This window comes from Acinonyx jubatus, chromosome B2 (genome assembly GCF_027475565.1).
Source record: "Acinonyx jubatus isolate Ajub_Pintada_27869175 chromosome B2, VMU_Ajub_asm_v1.0, whole genome shotgun sequence".
Taxonomy (NCBI): domain Eukaryota; kingdom Metazoa; phylum Chordata; class Mammalia; order Carnivora; family Felidae; genus Acinonyx; species Acinonyx jubatus.
Genome location: NC_069385.1, coordinates 70,969,875 through 70,992,259, shown reverse-complemented (window position 1 = coordinate 70,992,259; position 22,385 = coordinate 70,969,875). Strand labels below are relative to the sequence as shown.

Here is a 22,385-nt window from a genome sequence, read left to right as displayed (position 1 = left end):
TTAAAATTAATGGGCAAAAGTGTGAGGAGGAACAAAATTTACATAGTTTTAAAGTATTTATTAACTACAAAGGGAAAGACAGGAACTTTCCAGTGGAAAAACCTGGCAGACATTGCCTTAACTAAATCAAGGTCAGCATCACCAGTAATAAGACTTATCAACATCATGAACCACTTGATATGATACACTGAGAAGGACACATTCTTGCCTAAGTGCATAATCTTGTTCCAACTGTGTGGAAACAATAGACAAATCCAATTTGAGGAACATTCTACAAAATAATTGATCGGTACTCTTCAGAAGTGTCAAGGTCATGAAAGATGAAGAACTGTCACAGATTGGAAGAGACTTGGAAGAATAACCAGTAAATCAATTTGGGATCCTAAAACAGAAAAAGGGCATTTTTGGAAAAATGGTGCAATCTGAATAAGGTCTACAGTTTCATTAATAGTATTATACCAATGGTAATTTCCTACTTTTCTTTAAAAAAATTTTTTTAAATGTTTTTTTTTGAGAGTGAGAGAGACAGAGAGTGGATGGGGGAGGGGCAGAGAGACAGAGGGAGACACAGCATCTGAAGCAGGCTCCAGGCTCTGAACTGTCAGCACAGAGCCCGATGCAGGGCTCGAACTCACAAACCATGAGATCATGACCTGAGCTGAAGTTGGATGCCCAAATGACTGAGCCACCCAGGCGCCCCTCCTACTTTTCATACTGTACTATATAGTATGTAAGATGTTAACATTTGGAAAATTGGATGAGGAATATGTGTAAACCATGTACTATTTTTGCAACTTTTCTGTTAAGTCTAAAATCAGTTCAAAATAAACAAGCTCTCCAGGTTGACACTAATGTACCCTAAATTTTAGGACCTGCCGCTAGCCTAGATTGTTTTGGGGCTCTAGTTGTACTATTTGCATTACTTTTCTTTTATTTAGCTTCCAAAATCAACATGAAGTATTAATCACCAAATATAAATTCTGAAAATATCTTTAACCAAGGAAATATATGTATAATGGTTTAAAACACAATACGCACAGAGGCACCTGGGGACTCAGTTGGTTAAGCACCCAACTCTTGCCTTCAGCTCAGGTCATGATTTCACGGATCATGGGTCCAAGCCCTGTGTCATCAGCTCCCTGCTGACAGTCTGACAGTACAGGGTCTGCTTGAGATTCTCTCTCTCACTCTCTGCCCCTTCCCCTTCTTTCTCTCTCTCTCTCTCTCTCTCTTAAAATAAATAAATTAAACAGAACTGATTCTATGTAGGGACAAGCCCAGGAATCTTAGCTCTGACATGCCATACACTGGTAGTATAACTTTGAGAGAAAGTCACTCCTAGTTCCTGGGTCTGGGTAGAATCATCTATAACTGAGAGAACGAAACAAGGTATGGTCCTGTCCATGTTCAAAATTCCATGAATGTATTATATAACCTGCTCTCACTTTTAGCAAGATGAAAATAAGGAATAAAAGATTAACACTACTTCATTAAAAGTTTTGAAAGCCAAGGACCCAAAAGGCAATTTGGTTGATAACAGTCAATAAATACAGGAAAAACCTACAACTTCACCAAGAAGCAAGGAAATGTAACTTGAAATGATACTAAGTTTTTAATAATTAAAAAGAGGTTTTTTTAATAGAGAAAGAGCACAAGTAGGGGGAAAGGGCCCGAGAGAGAGAGAGAGAGAGAGAGAGAGAGAGAGAGAGAGAGAGAGAGAGAGAATCTCAAGCAGGCTCCGCGCCAGCGCAGAGCCTGACATGGGACTCAATCCCACGACCCTGGGATCATGACCTAAGCCGAAACCAAGTGTCAGACACTCAACTGACTGAGCCATGCAGGCACCCCAATAATCAAATTTTTTAATGCTAATACCCAATATTAATAGGAATATAGCAAAATGGATATTCTCTTATATTCTCTTATATATTCTCTTATATTATTCTCTTCTTATTCTCATATTCTCTTATATATACACTTATATTCTCTTAATAGCGTAAGCCCATAAAATCTTTCAGAAGGACATTTTGGCAATATGTATCAGAAGCCACCAAAACACAGGGCGCCTGGGTGGCTCAGTCAGTTAAGTGTCCAACTCTGGCTCAGGTCATGATCTCACGGTTCATGAGTTCAAGCCCCACGTCAGGCTTTGTGCTGACAGCTCAGGACCTGAAGCTTGTTTGGGGGTCTGTCTCCCTCTCTCTCTGCCCCTTCCCTGCTCACACCCTGTCTCTCCCTCTCTCAAAAATAAATAAAACATTAAAAAAAAAAAGTCACCAAAACTTGTCTACCCTACCCTTTGACCTAATTCCATTTGCTGAAGTTTTTCCTGATAGCCAAGATGTACACAAATATTTAGTGCAAAAAAGGTCATCAGAGATTACTTACAACATTAAAATCTAGAAACAATACAAATTTTGAACGATAAAAGAAGCTAACATAATCATTAAAATGATGTGACAAAAAAAAGATTTAGTGAATTAGAGGTCTAATAAATTCAGTAAAGGTTATGAAGTAGTATTTATCATACCACTCCATATAGATAGACATAGCTATAGATGAAAATGTCTGAAACGTTATAAAGAAAATGTTGAGAGTGATCTCTGAGAAGCTTATCAATAATTATTTCTTTTTTGCTTATTTGTTACTTCTAAGTTTTCTAACTGAATCTATTTTGTAATAAAAAGAGACAATAAGGGGCACCTTGCTGGTTCAGTGGGAAGGGCATGGGAATCTTGATCTCAGGGTCATGAGTTCAAGCCCCATGCTGAGTGTAGAGATTACTTAAACAAATAAATATTTTAAAAAAGAAACAATAGGGGCGCCTGGATGGCTCAGTCGGTTAAGCGTCCGACTTTGGCTCAGGTCATGATCTCGAGGTCCGTGAGTTCGAGCCCCGCATCAGGCTCTTCCGTGAGTTCGAGCCCCGTGTCGGGCTATGTGCTGACAGCTCAGAGCCCAGAGCCTGTTTCAGATTCTGTGTCTCCCTCTCTCTGACCCTCCCCCGTTCATTCTCTGTCTCTCTCTGTCTCAAAAATAAATAAACGTTAAAAAAAAAAAGAATAAAAATCTAAATTGTGTTTTTATGCTTAATGAATTAGGAAAATTTTCATGATATAAATGAGTAAAAACAATACGATATAAAACTATATAAACAATATAGCCCCACTTTTGTCAAAAGGAAAGAAGGGATGAGGGAGGGAGGTGGGGAGAAAGAAAATCTCAGAAATTTAACATGGGGATTTAGCTCTAGATGGTGAAATTGAATGGTTTTATTTTGTTCTTTATATTTTCCCAAAGTTTCAAAGTATTTTTATAATGAACATGTGTTGTTTATAAAGAAAAAAAAAAGGCATTTTAGTAAATGTTACTATTGGCACTCTGTTGGGAATTTTTTTACCCTAAAAAAATTGGTAAATCATGCCCTAGTTGCTAGCAAAAATCCTTAGTGTGTCAGTAAGCTGGTATTTCCCAGTTTAAACAGTAGCGGGGGGAATAAGTATCTCTGTGAGTTTAGTTGCTTTGGTTTTATTTTATTTTTATTTATTTACTCATTTACATTCACATATAATATGTATTTGTATATATTTACATTATGTCATATTTATCATTTACTCATATATTATTTGTTTTTCTTTTACTTATTGGTGACTCTATTGAGCATATTCATGTCTTCCCTTTTCAGAATCATGATGCCAGCCCTGTGTTTTGAGGACTCTTTAAAGAATGTGCAGAGGCTGGGGTACCTGGGTGGCTTAATTGGTTAAGTGTCCGACTTCGGCTCAGGTCCTGATCTTGTGGTTTACAGGTTCAAGCCCCATGTGAAGCTCTGTGCTGACAGCTCAGAGCCTGGAGCCTGCTTCAGATTCTGTGTCTCCCTCTCTCTCTGCTCCTTCCCTAGCTCTCACTCTGTCTCTCTCTCTTAAAAGTAAATAGACATTTAAAAAAAAAATTTTTTTTTAATAATGTACAAAGGCTGAACAGAAGTTAAATACTATCTAAGTTTAATGTTGTACAAATCCCCTCCTTTACACAGGGATCTCAAGGGGTCACATGGTCCCTAACACCATGCAGTAGAGTGGACCAAGAGGGAGGCCACTGGGGCCCTCCCTGGGAAGGGACTTTACAGTCTGGCAACAAGGCTTCAGCCAGCTTCACTCCCAGAAAAGCAAAAGCTCCTGGGAGGATGGTCTGGTGCCACCTCCTCCTCTGGCAGCTGCGTCACTAGAGGGCAGGCTGGCTCACAGATCCCAAAAGCCTGACTGAGCTGGGTAGGAGCCAAGGGGGCCTGGTGACTAAAGCCTGGAAGCTTCCACAGGCATGCTGCTAACGGCCCACATTCAACGAGCAGAAGTAATAGGAGTCCGAAGTGAAATATTTCATTTAAATCACACACACAAAATTACCTTTTCTTTCAAAGCTTTCCTCTCTGACAAAGCAAACAAGAGCCAGGAACTTTGTCACCTCCTTTAAATAAAGAACTGTTGTGTTATTCAGCTTTATAATGGCTGTTGATTCCTTGTCATAGGGGGTTCCTGCTCCATCTTCTTTGAGGCTGAATAGGGACAGAAACCAGAACATATTTGACTATTGAGAAAAACTACAAACTGTAACCCAGCAACAGAGACCAGCTTTAACACACAGAATGATAATCGTAACGAAAAGTTGTTTACAACTACAGTGCCTTACAGCAAAAGTCTCAGAAACACACAATCACAAGAATGTACACGGTGTATGACAGTCCCTTTCTGCTGACACAATGAGTGGCTGTTAGGGAAGGTGGGCAACTCTTCAGGCACCTGAGGTACACAGGTGAGGGATGAAGGTTAGCTCTTCTCGCCTCCATAGCCCACGGGGCTTCTTGTTTTCTTTTGACAGAACAACCAGGCTGTCAAAAGCATGGTCTGATGAAAGACCAAGAAGGGCTGAATGACTGTTCCAAATTACAGAAGCCTAGGGAGACACAACAGCCAAGGACTGGCTTAGAGCCTGAATCAGGGGAAAGAATTGCTATAAAAGACAGATTTGGAACCACTGGTTAAGATTTGAATACGGACAATATATTAGATAATGCATTAATGTGGCCATGCTAAATATGCTTAATTTGATAAACTGTGGTCTTATAAAAGAATGTCTGTTATTTGGAGAGATAAACACCCAATTATGTAGGATCAAAGAATCATGATGTCTGCAATTCACTTTCAAATGGTTTAGCAAAAACAAATCAACAACTCTATTAGAAAAAGAAAGAGCAAATATGGGAAATTGGTAAAAATTGGTGAATCCCAGTGAAGGGTACGTAGGAGTTCACTGGACTATCTTTGCACATCTTCTGTAGGGTTGAAATTTTTTCAAAATAAAACGTTAAATAAGTATACTGGTCTATTTAAGAAAGTGTGGCCTGCAGACACAGATGACTTGGGTTTGAATCCTAGTCCACTTATTATGGGAACTGGGGCAATGTGAGTAGCTTCTTTGAGCCTCAATTTTCTTATCTGTATCCTAACAAAAATTACCTCAAAGTTTCCCAACGCGATGAAATAATAGATACACAGCACTGAGCACAGTGCTGAAAACATGTAAAATGCACAATGAATGTTAACTATTGTGTTAACTTTTATTACTAGTATCGCCTTGAATGATCAAAACTGGACCCTCTGAAGACACTAATGTAATCAAAGTTATGATTTCTTTCCTCAGAGGAAAAGAGCACTTCCCTGCACCTTTTCTGCAACTGTGTGTGTATGCATGCATGTATGTATTTTTGCTTCTCAAATTAATGAATAATTGACCAGAAATGATTAACTAGAATTGTGCTAGACCTTATTAATTCAACATAATAACTCAGCTGGTGCTAAACCAATCCCTTTGCATTATAAGAGCCAGCTTTTACTATCTGACAGGCACCATTCTTAGCTTTTACCAGGAATTATCTATTGTCTGGCCTAAGAATCCTCTAAGCCAGGTATTGAGAGGAAATAGGATAATTTGGTCAAAGCTGACGATGGGGGTGGAGCCAGGACTCAAACTAATGTAATTTCAGAGTTAATGCTTTTAATCTCATAAATATCACAAGGAAGTAGCATGCCAAACCAGATTAAATGAGAAGCATGAATTGTAGAGTATTTCAAAGGAAATGCAAGCTTTTAGTTTTGAGAGTATTTTAAACCGGCACATATATGCATGGCTACTTAAAAGTAAATTGCGGAAGGTAGTTTTTTTAAAAAAAGGATTCAACTCACTGTAATCTACCAAAACGTGAAAGAAAAATCTTTAAGAAGTGTTGGATTTCTGATGTTCAAAACGCTTTATCAGAATTCTTAACTTCCTTTGTACCATTTTTAGCTGCTGTGTTTCTATACTGTATTTCCCTTACTAATAAGGAATGTTCTAAGAACAATAAACTGAAACACTGGACTTTTTTCACCCAATGAAGAAAACTGCATTTAAAACTTCCAAGTAAATATAATAGTAAACAGACACCAGGCACTGTTTGCCAACAGCACTTAGTAACACAAGAAAATTCTTAGGTGATAATGTTAAATGAACAAAGCAGGATATATATAAAATAACATATACAGAGTGACCACATCATCCTAAAAATTACACAGAGAAATAAGAATAAAATATATGAAAATGTTAATAGTGACTGTCTCTAGATGATGAGGTTAGGGGCTATTTTAATTTTATTCCTTATGCTTTACATATTTTCTACAATGAGCATGGATTACATTCATAATCAGAAAAAAATAAACATTAAACAAATTGGAAAAACAAAAAAGATCCAAAAAATAACAAGTAAAAATTGGTGAAGCAGTACAACTGCAACAGCTATCTATGTTCTACCACTCAAGTTTCTAGCCACAAAGCAATGAAAACATAGGACGATGTAACGTATTGTAAAGTGTGCATGCGTGTGTGCATGTGTGTGTGCGTGCGTGTATATTTGGTGAACAGAAGCTCAGCAGATTCCTGAGCAGACTGAGTGAGGCACCAGGTCACCTGCCTCTGGCCCTGCTGGTCTCCAAGGAGCAGCTGGGAACTGGCAGAAGTCTGCCTCCTTGGCTGCTGCCAGTTAACTGGGCTGGCTCCTTGTGGCTCCAACAAGCACCAAGGAAACTCCAGAGCCCATGCCCGATTTGTGACCCAGGTTCTCAGGAACACTGCACTCCACCTCAGAAAAACAATCTGACTCCTCCCGATTCCGCCTGCCTCGTGTTTGTTTTAGCTGGGTGAAAGGAACTCTGATTAACATCATTTACATGAACAGCTTACCACTTACACCCAATTACCATATGGCACAATAATGATTATGCATATCATTAAATATGTGCCAGATTAATTGTGTTTATTGTATTTGATTACCAAAGCAATCTAGACTGTAATCAGGGTATATTCAGTTTCCATGACTATTTCAAGGTCATCCACTTGTAGCTGAAAAACAATAGAATGCTGTAGAGCAGTAATCTTGGGCAACAAGGTCTATTTCTGAAGCCAGATGGCAGTGTTTAATAATAATACTAAAAAGGCAATAAACTTGGGAAATAAGGTCTGTTTCTAAAGCCAGATGGCAATGTATTATAATAATAACAATAACAACAATAATAATAATGGAAGCTACCTTTATCCAGGGTCTACCAGGTAAAGCCTAATGATACTTCATCCTCACTACAGTCTTGTAAGTATCACTTTCCCTATTTCAGAATGGAAGGGACCGTGCATGCATGTGTGTATAACAGAGAGAATCTGAACTGAGGGGGCAAAGGATTTTCAGATAGTGGAAAAGAAAAATGGGAAGACTGAGACCCTCACAAAGGCTGAAGGAGGCTGTGTGAGGCAGGTGACAGCTGGTGAGTAAAAAGGAAGATGAACACGAGGTTTACCTCATCAATGATTGGATAAGCATGTAAGATCCAATATAAATCAACGGCAACAACTTGATATCTTAAGACAGACAAACTAATTCATATCCATTCACTGTATATAACACCCATTCAGGAAATATAAAGTCATGTAGAAGTGTTTCTACGTCTGGTACCACAATCAGTTTTCCCCACTCCTGGTTTACTTTATATTATTCTAAATGTACAGCAAGTTCTGTTTTCTAAGAATCTAAGACCATAATAATAAACAGGTAATATTATTTGCTTGGTTTTATAATTCTCTGCTGCTCATAAAAGAAGACAAAGTGTGTTAAAGAGAATCCAGAAGTTATTTCCTATAATGAAGAAGGTAATAGAAGTGATGTTAATAAGAGATATGTATTCAGAGTTCTAGGATCTTAGTCTCTCCCAAGTGTATATGACATTATGATATGATGACAGATCAGTAGAAGAACCAGGAATCAGTTAGACTTAAGTTCAAATTCTAGTCCTATCTTTTATTGACAGTGTGAGCAGGGGTTAGAAACTTAACCACTCTGAACCTCAGTTTCCCCATCTGTGAAATGGGGATAGTAATTCCCATTTCCCTATTCCCATGGAATAGCAGGGAATTAATGATATAACATAATATGTTTATTAGCAGAATACCAGGCATTTACTCAATAATTTTTTTATTATTGCATGCTAAATGGTATATTTATAGATCTCAGTTATTTAAAACAAAAGTATTAAAATCAAATAAGTAAATGCAAATGTTACAAAGGTTGTGAAAGGTTTCATTTTCTAATCTTAAGTATGGCTTGATCATAGCCTTTAGGAATATTTTTCCTACCCAGGGGCACCTGGGTGGCTCAGGCAGTTAAGCATCCAACTTCAGCTCAGGTCATAATCTCACAAGTTCATGAGTTCCAGCCCTGCATTGGGCTGTCTACTGTCAGCACTGAAGTGTCAGCCCACTTCAGACCCTCTGTCTCCATCACTCTCTGCCCCTCCCCCATCTCTCTCTCAAAAATAAAAATAAACATTTTTAAAAAAAGGAAAATAATGGGGTGCCTACGTGGCTCAGTCAGTTAAGCGTCTGACTTCGGCTCAGGTCACGATCTCGCAGTTCGTGCGTTCCAGCCCTGCTTCGGATTCTGTGCCTTCCTCTCCCTCTGACCCTCCCTACTCACGCTCTCTCTCTCTCAAAAATAAATAAACATTAAAAAATTTTTTTATTGAAAAAAAGGATAATAAAAAGAAAGAATATTTTACTTACCCATAAATACAAGAGATGTCAATAACCACATCGATCATATCACAGCAGAGTTCATAGGTTTGCATATCCACTGGGGTACTATCAGTTGCAATATAAATTTTACTGACCACATCAAAGAGAAATGCCTTTTCAATTCCAGAATTCTGAAACAAAAAGAAGATGCTATCTTAAAGGTACAGCTGATTTACAACATGTCATTGTTACATAAAAAAATTATATGCCATCCTCAGTGTAAAATATAAATGAGCAAAGATTAATTTGCTAAAATTTTGTTCTTTTTTATTACAATTTAAACTTCACATAGGGGCACCTGGGTGGCTCAGCAGGCTAAGTGTCTCACTTCGGCTCCAGTCATGATTTCACGGCTCAAGCATTTGAGCCCCACATCGGGCTCTCTGCTGTCGGTGCAGAGCCTATTTCAGTTCCTGTCCCCCTCTCTCTTTGGCCCTCCCCAGCCTGTGCTTTCTCGGTCTCAAAAATAAATAAAAACATCAAAAGAAAACAAAAAAATTTTTAATAAAAAATTTAAAAACCTCACATAAACCTTTATAATGGACTTGCATATGAAATGGAAAATTCTTACTTTTCATAAATTATTTACTTTAGGTAAACAAACTGGGCAGTGTTTCCTGGCTCTGAGAGATGTACCTGCAGTTAGGAAAAGGCAAGTAAAAACACTAATTTTACTGACCGTATATTTTAAATAAATTTTAAAAAGCTAAACAAACTCACCACTATACAGTGACAGAGTAAATATGCATACAGCCATCACATCTGACTCAACTGAACAGAAGAGCTTGCCTAGAGCTGCTGGTTTATAGGACTCATTCAGCCAGCACATCATCCACAGTGTTAAACATACACAAATATTTAAAACAATATATCTTTTCTTTCTAATGTTTATTTATTTTTGTGAGAGAGAGTGTGCACAGGGGAGGGGGCACAGACAGAAGGGGACAGGGGATCTGGAGAGCCTGATGTGGGGCTCGAACTTACGAACCGGGAGATCAAGACCTGAGCCAAAGTCGGAAGTTTAACCCGCTGAGCCACCCAGGCACACCATTCACCAAAACCACCCTTAATGTTCCTTACATCTGGTAGGGCTCTATCAACACTGAATGACTGCCTACAACTTGAATAAACACTGTATCAGTGAAGTACAGGAATCGTTTGGGGAGTTAAATTTTAAAGACTATGAAACAGTTATTTAGTAGTAATCTTCCAAAGTAATATTTCAGTGACCTTGCAATGTTGTGAGAGCAAGCAAAAATAAGACTGTTTTCACTTCAAAAATAAGACTGTTTGCAATGTTAGTCTAAAATTCTGCAAATGATTCTACAAGGATGATAATTATGTACTTACTGAGATAAAGATGTTTAGCAAATTCTCCAGGGTGGGGAGCTGTGGAATCAGTTTCTGAACCACTTTGCTAAAAGCTTCAAATATTGAGTGATCATATATGCTTGTCAAATAGAAGCTGAAAGAGAAAATATTTCATCACGTTTTCCTTTTGACTAGGGAATAGATGGCTGAGGCCATGTCATGACACCAGTACCCAGCCCTCTGTATCTAAGTCCGTACACACACATTCTAGCCCCCTGTAGAATTCAATATGAACTCGGTAAAAAAGTGAACATGTCTTAACAAGGCATTCCTCCCCAACTCCCAAAAAGCAAGAATTATACCCATTTTTCTACTGACTGGCTGGACTGGAAAGCTTAAAAATGCAGTGGTATGTGCCTGTATGAGCTTTCTTAGTTCTCCAAGATTCCACACCAGATCATCTTTACAAACACCTGTTAGGTTAGTAACAGCTACATTATTGGTATTGAAGCATCTAATTTTTTCATTTTCCAATTTGCAAATTGAATGATGCATATACCTCCCCATAAAAAATTAATACAGGGGCGCCTGACTGGCCAGGTGGCGGAGGATGTGACTCTTGATCTCGGGGTTTTGAGCCCCACATTGGGTATAGAAATTACTTAAAAATAAAATCTTAAAAACAACTAATAGAGAATGATTTTCCTCTGTACTTCTATTTGAAGTGTTTTCAGAGTTCTCTTTTACTTGTGCATATAGATACTATCATATTCATCACAAACTGTAAACTTCGGCATTGATTAACTTCCTGGATTATGTTCTTGAGTTTTATCTAGTGTTTTTCACATGTGGGAAAAACATTAGGTTTGACTATTTGCTTAAAAAACAAAAACAAAGGTGGGGTTGGGGGGGGGGGCGCCAGGATGGCTCAGTCAGTTAAGTGTCCGACTTTGGCTCAGGTCATGATCTCACAGCTTGTGGGTTTGAGCCCCACGCCGGGCTCTGTGCTGAGAGCTCGGAGCCTGGAGCCTACTTCAGATTCTGTGTCTCCCTCTCTCTCTGCCCCTCCCTTGCTCATGCTTGCTCGCTCTCTCTCTTTCAAAAATAAATTAAAATAAATACATACATGAATGAACAAATAAATAAATAAACTTTAAAAACAAAAACAAAACAAAGGGGCACATAAGTGGCCCAGTTGGTTAAGTCTCTGACTCTTGATTTTGACTTAGGTCATGATCTCACAGTTTGTGGGTTTGATCCCCACCTTGGGCTCTGTGTTGATAGCATAGAGCCTGCTTCAGATTCTCTCTCTCCCTCTGTCTTTGCCCCTCCTCTGCATGTGAGCACATGCACACACAAGCTCTTTCTCCCAAAAATAAACAAACATTTAAACAAAAACCAAAAAAAAAATCACCAAAAATTAGAATTAACACATGCAAAGTTTGCTTTTCCCAAATACTGTCCTAATGTGAATAAAATAGGGTAAACAGGTGAATTACTGCCCATGCCAAATCATTCATTGTGACTTTGGACTCCACACCTGCTAACTTCTGTCAATTAATGTGATTGCTGAGAAATTTCTGTTCTCACCTGAGGTGAATTTTTTCTAATCCAGCATCTGCAAGGTCATCATTTGCCCTCTGGTGAATATCTCTTTGGGTTTCAATTTTGTGGTCATCTGACAGACCATCCACTTTATGAATAAACACCTCAAAGTTGATGTCGGTGTTCACTTTGTAGGCCCTTGTCACGGTGAGGTGGAGCCTAGCCAAGGCTTCCATGTAATCGTCCTGGGAACAAAGGCACATTCCTGTCAAGGGAGGCCAAACCTTTCTAAGCTGCCTTCCACAGACACTCTTTTTTCCCCCAGCTTTATTGAAGTTTGATTGACAAACACTCCATATATTTAAGGTGTACAATGTGATGCTTTGATATACGTATACGTATATGTCATGAAACGATCCCCCCAATCAAGTTAATTAATCTATCCATCACCTTATCTCACAGTTACCTTTTTTTCTTTCATACACACTCCTAATCTGTAAATCATGTGGGTACAAACCCCCCAAAATATTTTGCAAAAGCCCAAATAAAAACTAGTTTCATGGAATTCAAGTTTGAAAACTTAAGTTTCATTAACGAAGAGATGAAAAAGAAAGGCTGCAAAAACACAGCTATAGGCAGTTATGATTTAGCTTGATGACAGTCATTAAGATCAGAGTTGAAGTTTTATGAATTCAAAATGACTCCATACCTAGGACCTTCCCTGGGATACTATTCTTCCCCAATTTTTTAGTCCCTTGGTGAACTGTGATGAACAGTTCAAGGTGAAAACATGATATGGGTCGCTGGGAGGATAAGGAAGGAGCCAGGAGGAAAGGTTTAGGAGCCACTAGTCTAGACCAGAGGTCAGCAAATCATGGGCCAAACTGGGCCCACTGCATGTTGTTTACGAGTAAAGTTTTACTGGGACACAGCCACACTCATTTATATATATATTGTCTATGGCTGCGTTTGTGTTGCATTGTTAGAGATGACTGGTTTTCTTCTACGGAAACTCCTTGGAAATGGTACAGCCTGCAAAGCCTGAAATATTTACCATCTAGCCCTCTACAGAAACCGTTTGCTGACCTCTCATCTAGAGTAACGACCCCAAATAACACAGTACTACTTTTTTCTCCTTCCTACCAATGACACGTTTGTAACAATATGATGAACATCTGCATACACATCTCCCTGGTTAAGAAATCAAACAGTAGGGGTGCCTGGCTGGCTCAGCTGGAGGAGCGTGCGACTCTTTTTTTTTTTTTTTTTAAGTAAGCTATACACCCAACACAGGGCTCAAACTCACAACCCTGAGATCAAAGAGTTGCATGCTCTACCAAGTGAGCCAGCCAGGAACCCCAAGTTTGTGACTCTTGATCTCAAGATTATGAGTTCAAACCCCACGATGGGTATACAGATTAAATATATAAACTGAAAGAAAGAAAGAAATCAAACAGTAGACACTGAAGCCCCGTGTGTCTCTCTCTATCCTCCCAGCCTACCCCATCACTCTACCTCCCACACTCCAGAGGTAGCCACTATCCTGAGTTTAGTGTTTATTCTCAATCATCTCTCTATACGTTACTATATACATATGTATCTCTAAACACCAAACAGAATTCATTTACGTCATCTTGAAATGTGGAGGGAGGCTGTCTGAGAAAGGACACAAGGGAACCTTTTTGGGTGGTGGAAATATTCCATATCTTGACTGTGAAGTAAGTGGTTACAAGGTATATACATTCATCAAACTCACTGAATTGTATGTACACTCATAATGAATGCATTTTGTTGTATGTTTACATCATCCATAATCCCTCTGCCCTAATAAACAATTGTTCTTGTTTATGTCCTTAACTAAAGAGGGGAGTCAAGCAGTTAAGTGACCTTGTCGGTGAGCAAAACTAGCCAATGTCAAGAGAGTATCACAATCTCAAAAGATTAGAAATTGCTACGGTAACTTGCCTGCCAGGCATATAAAATGATCTGATTACCAACTAAGTGATGAAGTGGCACATACCTACAAGGACTAAAAATAACATTTAAAAGAAGAACATACTTGGTTTATTAGGGCAGAGGGATTATGGATGATTTTTCCCCACTGTGTTGGTTACTATCTTCTACAACAAATAAAAATTCAGGGAAAATACACTGCCTTGTTTCTATTCCAAAATTAGATCTAGGGGGGGTGCCTGGGTGGCTCAGTTGGTTAAGCGTCCGGCTCTTGGTTTTGGCTCAGGTCATGATCTCATGGTTTGTGGGTTCGAGCCCCACATCAGGGTCTGTGCTGACAGCGCGGAGCCTGCTTGGGATTCTCTCTCTCCCTCTCTGCCCCTCCCCCACTCACTCTCTCTGTCTCTGTCTCAAAAATGAATAAATAAAGTTAAAAAAAATTATATCTAGGAATTACAGGCAGGTCACAATCACCAATGCAGATGAAGCCAACACTCCATGGTGGATCTCAAGGCACATGTGAAATGGCTTCAGGGGGCCAACAGGGGCCCTGAGATGGGGTACATTTTGTGGGCTCTGCCTGGGGGGCCGGCAGTGTCATGCATTTAGCTCACAGGAAATCACTCTTGATGTTTTCATTCTCATTTATTTTACAACGTTCTGTGAGGACACATGTTCTCCTTGGTGATATCTTTATATGGCAATACTGGCATTGTGAGGGATTCACAAGGAAAAAATAAAAATATGAGGCGTCAGACCAAAAGAGCCCTGCTTAGAAATAAAGGCAGTGACTTCAGGCTGCCAAGACTCCTTGAAGTTTGCTTTTCTTTTCAGTACTTGAAACCACATCCTATAAATATTCCCCAAAACATGGCTTTTACAGTCTGCTTCCAATAGAAAAGTATATATTAGACTCTGAAACAGTTTCTCTAGTTATTCCTTCTTTTTAGTAAATGACAGCTCTCAATATTTTTCCTACATTTTAAAAAGTGGAACCTAAAAGGACCAATTTCTCAAACATTCTTACACCTTTCTCTGCCCTACAGCTAGGAAAAGGAAAAAAAGAAAACAAAACACATATTTACCAACCCAAATTTAAGTTCCATTTTTCATGTTCAGGTAAAAAATAAAACCAAATTACAGCTGCAATTTAAAAACAGGCAAGTGAACCTATTTTAGCCACCTTATAGCCATATCACAAACACCTAGGATAGAGTTGCACTGGACATTTGAATTCTATAAATGCAAATTGCTACATAAGCACAACATAGTATTGAAGTGAGTACTTACTAAGCTACTGTCTTGAAAAGATGAGTCATCTGACTGGAATCTACTTCCCCAAGGGTAGGGCTACTACTGCTGCTACCTAGTTCAGCAAGTCCAGAAACAGCAGTGGGAAAAACTGGAGCTTAGAAGAGACAGATGAGTGGGACACATCCAAGAGCTCGCCCTCCATCCAGCAGCGTGCACACAACCCAGCTGCTCTTCTAAGATCAAGCTCCCTAATTTATGGTGCTGGCAGACCTCAGCAGGAAGGTAGGGGCTCCTGCCAAGGCCACAGATGGGCCAGAAAGCGGGTCAGTACAAGTGGGACAGCCGGGAAAGCAGTAACTGACAGCAGGCCCTGGACCTGATGCAGGTGTCTACAGCATGCATTTCCGGATGGGCCCATGGGAGGGGAGGTACTGTTGTTCACAGATCAGGCACCAGAATGCAAAGTCGCTCTCTTGCACACCCCCACCGAAAAATAAAGAAAGAGCCCCTTCTAACATATGGCCACACTCCTACAGCTACACTGTTAGTACACAGTGCAATCACTTGGAACTAAAAGGCTTAGCTGAAATTTTCATTATTATATTAAACAGGCACCTAGCTCCCTGAATGAATTTATGATGCTCTCAGGCATGAGCAGTCTTCTCAGAGAATGATTTTCCAAGCATGGGCTCAGAACCATTGTTACTAACAGTTTCCACATCCCTTCCTCCCCAACACCATCAGCATTCCTGGAAGGGGCAGGTGTGCTGAGCCCACCTGTCTGATTGTTGGTCCAGTTTCAGGGAAATATCATGTCCTGAACTTAGAGCTGGTTTAGTGCATTCTTGAAGGACTTACTGCCATTTATTCCTCCACAGCTACAAAAGAGGGCCCTTGGGGGGTACCTGGGTGGCTCAGTTTGTTAAGTGTCCGACTTCAGCTCAGGTGATGATCTTGGGGTTCATGAGTCCGAGCCCTGCATCGGGCTCTGTGCTGCCAGCTCTGAGCCTGGAGCCTGTTTTTGATTCTGTGTCTCCCTCTCTCTCTGCCCCTCCCCCACATGCTCTCTCTCACCTTCTCTCTCTCTCTCTCTCTCAAAAATAAACAAAAAACATTAAAAAAGATAATTAAAAAACAAACAAACCAAAACAAACCTGAGACTAAGCTATGCTTCCAGGACACTTTCTAAGAGAGCCTGGACATGGAGAGTTTGAAGAGTGTCATTGTCCCAATTCTGTTACCTGTACTCTTTCCTAATACTGGCATGCCTGAGATGCACCTGCGGTCCTGCTGCTTCCCTTCCCCCTCCTCCCCTTTAACTGCTGGCCTCCTACTTCACAGGAGAAAGGCCCAGAGTACCAAAGAGACAATTCAGAAGACTAGTTTGAATACTGATAAAGTGAGTAACTAATACCTGGGTAACAAGGGTCTTCACCAGTCAAGGGGTCCCCATGTCTTTACTTTCAAAGTTAAAGGAAAGCCCAATCAGGATGTCTTTTGGTAAACTACTAAAAACAATCCTTTGTGGTAGAAAACAGGACAGCTTAGAGGATATAACTTGAGTTTAAATAATTGAGCAAATGCTGTAACTCAACCAAATCCATGTACTTATTTATGTGAACAAGGTTTCTCAGTGCTTACATCTACACAAACAAAAGTAGAATTGAACCTAAATTCTTATTCAAGCATGAATACATTAATTAAGTGGGAAAATATCCATCATCTTAAGAGATACACTCATCAAAATGTTACTTTTTATATTTAATAGTTACCTATAAAATACATAATAGTTACACTGTCAATCAATTGTGTACTAGTAATAATTACAATAATTTAATTCTGAAGCAAAACTGCACCCTTAGAACTTTGCCTTCCTAGGAAAGAGTAAACGTTTTCAGATGTAGACTTATACACATATTTTTGTTGCAGAGAACCTGCGCAGTTTTGTGGATGTCTGCCAAGAGTTTCACGGGGGACACGTATTTGCTGTCTTTGGCCCGTATGGTGGTCCCCTCCGGTTGTGAGGTTTCTGTGATTCGCTGAGACATACTCAACTCAACTCACATTGCTCACTGCTCACTGGTTAGGAATGCACAGAGGGAGCCTTTTCCCCTTTGCAAACTCCCCCACCCCCACCGAAAGCTGAGTGGAGCCAAGCTGTGAACTCAGAACTCAAACAGCTAAAAACACCAAACCAAAATCATCACAAAGGAACTGGTTTGAACTGGGGGGGGGGGGGGGGGGGAGGGGGGGGGACTGCGGGGGGCGGGGTGCACTTCCATGTACCTGAGACTGAGCTTTACCTGGGAGTCTATGACAAATATCAGCGCTCCTGTTCCCCGGAAGATCATCTCATAGTCAAATGTAGGGTCAAAAAAGTCAATCTGTCCTGGGAAGTCCCAAATCTGAAAATTAACAAAGGAGCTATTGGAAACGTCTTCCCTGCAGATCTTGTTCGTGCTCTCCAAGAACAGTGTTTCGTTGGGAGACATTTTGTGAAAGACAACTTTCTGAATAGATGACTTGCCGCTTCTCCTCAGGCCCATGAGCAGGATTCTCGGCTTCACCTCAGTGCTGAAGGGATCGCTGAAGTCCAGAACTGGAGAAACCACAAAACAAGAATGAGGGTGAGTCGCCGTCACAGTGGTTAATTAGAGGACTTTCACTTCCACCTCAGATGGGATTTATGATTCACTGACAGTGCTACTCTTCCAAACGCCGTGAGTGCTAACTACCGCACTCCACTCATGGAGGGGCCTGTTAGGAAGTGCAGAACACTGAAGAATGCTGTGTCACTACCTGTCACACCATTCCAGAGGGCCAGAAAACCTGTACAATTCCACATCACAACCAGCAAATCTGGAGTGTGAGGAGTAGAGGTTTTCTGGAGCAAACTGTGCAGGGAAAAAATCCAGCCTTAGCATTCCATAGCAATGTCTTCCTTGCCTAGATCATCAGAGTCTCTATGCCTTAAAGGGATGCTTATGCATTTGAGTTGCATCAAATAGAGAATTTTGGACTTCATCAAAATTTAAAACATGGGTGTTTCAAAGGACACTGTTAAGAAAGTGAAGACAACCCACAGAATGGAAGAAAACATGTGCAAATCATGTATGTGATAAGGGTCTAGTATCCAGAATATATAAAGAACTCTTACAATTCAACAGTAAAGACAACCTAATTAAAAAAAAAAAAAAAATGGGCAAAGTACCTAAATGGACATTTCTCCAAAGACACAAAAATGGCCAAAAAGCACATGAAGTGAGGCCCCCACATCATTAGCGATCTGAGAAATACTAATAAAAACCACAGTAAGATGCCATTTCACAACCACTAGGATGGTTATAATAAAAAAGATCAACAGTAACAAGTGTTGATGAGGCTATGGGCTAATTAGAACCCTCATACAGTACGGGTACGAATGTAAAATGATGTGTTTTGAACAGCTTGGCAGTTTCTCAGAAGGTTAAACACTGAGTCACCTCATGACCTAGCAATTCCACTCCTAGCAATATATTCAAAGAAATGAAAACGTGTCCAATATTCCTTCTGACAACACCTCTTATGTCTTTCTCACTCGCTGGTCCCAATCTAATTCAATAATAACTGGAAAGTGATTCTTTTTTCTCTTACTGTAACTAACAATAACCACATGAAATGATAACTCTTGTCTAGACAATGATAACAATCATCTAGAACACATTAATACTTGATAATGTCTTAGTGAATTTCATTTACTATATATAATATTTTGATGTTTTAATTTGCAGCAGGTTTAGGTAAACACACAAGTTTCAGGTAAAACAAGAACTGAAAAAAAGTAAGCAGGTACAGATGTGCGCAGCCACTATTCCCCTCTATGTAACACTTCACCCCCACCCTACCCACACATTCTTTTCCAGTCCAGCTCGACCCAATTCAACAATCTGCTGATAATATACTATAGAAGCAGTAATGCAGAAGTAAAGCACCCAAAAAGTCACCAGCTTTCTTCTTCATCAGTCATTATATGCTACTCACTCTCAGTACTGTCATTACAAGTCAGTCTTAGTAAAAGCAGGGCATAAATTAAAAGAGAAAACAGGGCTTCCAGTTTTAAAATTTTCAGACTGATAACATGTCATGGTCTTCCCCTCCCTCAGTGAATCCCTAAAAATAACAGAAAAGGTATAAACCATAAATAAATGGATGAACAAATAAACATAGATACCTGAGCTTGAAACAAACAAACAAACAAACAAACAAAACCCCTCAAAGCTGAGATTACAGAGAAATCCCTAAGAAACACCAAGGTCAGACTGAAGAGGGAACCTGTAGCCCTTGACCAGAATTAGTAAGATTCTGCTGCACAAGGTAGAACTGGTGGAAGCCCAAACCGGAAAGGACATGAAGACAACCATCAGGGCTGTTATTTGGAGAATCATAGTGAGAAGAAGCCAGTAGGTGAACTCTGTGCACTACTCCTACCACCCAGTGCACACTTCCAGGTGGGAGCAGACTATAGAAGCTCGTGTAGGAGAGGGGAGGAGGTGCTCTAGGAGCTCAGGATGCCCGGAAAGACGGGGGGCTACCCACACTTCCACCCTTCAAGTACTCTGACCTTCCCTAACTCACTACAGTGTGTGGATTCAACAGCTAGAAGCAGTACTATCTTCTCTTCAGACATTTCCTCAAATGTCTAACATACATACACTTGAACATACATCTGAAGAAGCAGAGTTCATAAAGGAGTCAGAGTAAAGTTTCAGGTATAATTAAAATCTTCAGAGAAAAGGTGGTATCCACAAAACAGGAACAGACAATTTCAGAACAAGAGCAACCATGGAAAATATGGCCTTAGAGACCTTAGAAATAAAAATGTAATTGTAGGGGGGAGGTTAGATATATGGATTGAAAAGCAGAATAAGAACAGATTAAGAGGGCAGTAGTGAACTAGAACATCCAATCCTCTCAGAACGTAGTACAAAGGGATAGAGTGCTGGGAAGTATGAGGCAAAGGTTAAAATGACATCAGGACTAGTCATCTCAAACCCGTAGAAAATATAAATACTTGTGAAAATGCATTAGAAAAGGATCCAGAAGGATGTGCAGCAAACAAAGACTGCATGAGTGAAAGATTTGGGGGCAATCATCAAAGGGATTTGGCTTTGATTTCATTTAAAAATTTTTAGGCTAATTTATTTATTTATTTTTTAGTAATCTCTATACCCAACATAGGGCTCAAACTGATGACCCTGAGATCAAGAGTCATATGCTCTTCCAACTTAGCCAGGAAGGCACCCCCCCTGGCTTTAATTTTAAAAAGGAAACACATTTATATACATATATTATTAAAATTAGTTTCAAAAAAAATGTTTAATGTATAGCGAGTCATGGAAGACACAAAAATATTTCAAAATATTAAATAATCTTTAAGTTGTGATTTCAATTCCACATTTTCTTAAGTGGTTGTCATAAAGTTTTTGTCTTTTGATTATTATTTTTTTAATGTTTATTTATTTTTGAGAGAGAGAGAGACAGAGTGCAAGGAGGGGAGGGGCAGAGAGAGAGGGAGTCACAGAATCCGAAGCAGGATCCAGGCTTTGAGCTGTCAGCACAGAGCCTGATGTGAGACTTGAAGTCACAAGCCATGAAATCATTACCTGAGCTGAAGTCAGACGCTCAACCGACTGAGCTACTGAGGTGCCCGAGACAGCAAGAGAATCTTAAGCAGGCTCCACACTGTAAATGCAGAGCCAGACATGGGGCTTGAACCCAAAAACTGTGAGATCATGACCTGAGCTGAAATCAAGAGTTGGAAGCTTAAAACCGACTGAGCCACCCCGGTGCCTCCAAGGGAAAAAAAAAAATAATGTATTCTCAAGGACAAAAATGGAAACCTCAAGAGCTGTAGTTACTCTATTATCACCTCACAAACAGCTAGTGTTAGATCAATGCAAAGAGTAGGAGAGAAATGCCCATAGGCAGTGGGTTGTACTCAGTGTATTATAGGGGTTATGAACGCAGACAAACCAGTGCAGGATTTGGATGGGGTTGATGGGGATGGAAGGGAAGGATGCTCTCCAAGAAGAGCAGAGCCCAAATGCAGGTAAAGGCACAATGCCTTTTGTAGAACAGGAAAATACACAAGCGCTGAAAACTCTGCAACTACCATATGCCAAGTACTGTGCTAGGCACTCTCCACTCTTTATCCCATTTAACTCCTTCAGGAATACATAGTATTATTTCCACTTCACAGTTAAGGCTCAGGAAGGTCAAGTAGCATTCAGACTGAGGGCTGGCCCATCCAAAAGTCTATCCAATCTTCCCTGCTGTGCAAAACTCAATCCAACCAAAGAAAGCAAAACTCCACACCAAATTATGCACAAACACAAAAATATCTAAGTGTCTGTAAACGTCTTTGTTTCTTCCCAATTTATACTGCTGAATGTCAGTCTATATTTTAACTTATCTTCAGCAGGGTCTGCAAGTGTCTATGCGGCATGATCATCCACACTGTTGCCCTGGAGGATGGACCTCCTCCTCCTGGGAGAGTGGGGAGGTGATGGAGGCCACTGTGCAGAGAGGAGGTGGTGTATATGCATGTTTACGTACACGGACAGGGTGGGAAATGAGATACACATGCCACTACAACATACACACACAGTTAGAAATATTTCCTTTTTCCTGCCAAATTCAAGCGTGAGCCACCAACGGTAAACTGTTGGGCAATGGTAGGCCAGGTCAGCAAGGGTACCATCAACTCTGTGGAGACTCCTCAGACCCATACAGATGCATTTTACATTTAGCTGATATGGACAGAAATATACTCCATGTCAGGTACCTTGCTAGACCTTTCTGCAAACTTTTATACTCCCTCCACCCCCATCCAATGAGGAGGTACAAGTCTGTTTGCACCTGAGGATTCTGGGAAAAGGAAGGTGCCCAGGCTCGTAGGGATTGTATGTGGTATCTTCACCTAGGCCTTAGCCAACAATCAGATGGCATTCAACAAAAACTGCAACAAAGAAAACAGAAGAGATTAGGAAATAACAGAGTACATCATGCATAGTAAGAGCACATATGACCAGTAAAACTCTTTTAAATTTACTTACACATATGTGGTGCTAGTTTACAATATAAATGTATTTATTATGTGAACCACAGTGAAAAACACTTTGCTATTGATC

At 40.0% G+C, this 22,385-nt stretch overlaps 1 protein-coding gene across 1 annotated transcript in view; it reads right to left on the bottom strand.

The window, feature by feature from the left end:
* The window catches only part of RRAGD (Ras related GTP binding D), a 40,311-nt gene that overhangs the window by 5,794 nt on the left and 12,132 nt on the right, over positions 1 to 22,385 (bottom strand). Inside the window, exons 2-6 of the mRNA XM_027057261.2 lie at positions 17,520 to 17,815; positions 12,055 to 12,254; positions 10,504 to 10,618; positions 9,142 to 9,284; positions 4,407 to 4,555 (exon numbers count right to left, since the gene is read on the bottom strand). Of these exons, the coding sequence (XP_026913062.1) occupies positions 4,407 to 4,555; positions 9,142 to 9,284; positions 10,504 to 10,618; positions 12,055 to 12,254; positions 17,520 to 17,815 (903 nt within the window). The remainder of the gene's footprint in view (positions 1 to 4,406; positions 4,556 to 9,141; positions 9,285 to 10,503; positions 10,619 to 12,054; positions 12,255 to 17,519; positions 17,816 to 22,385) is intronic.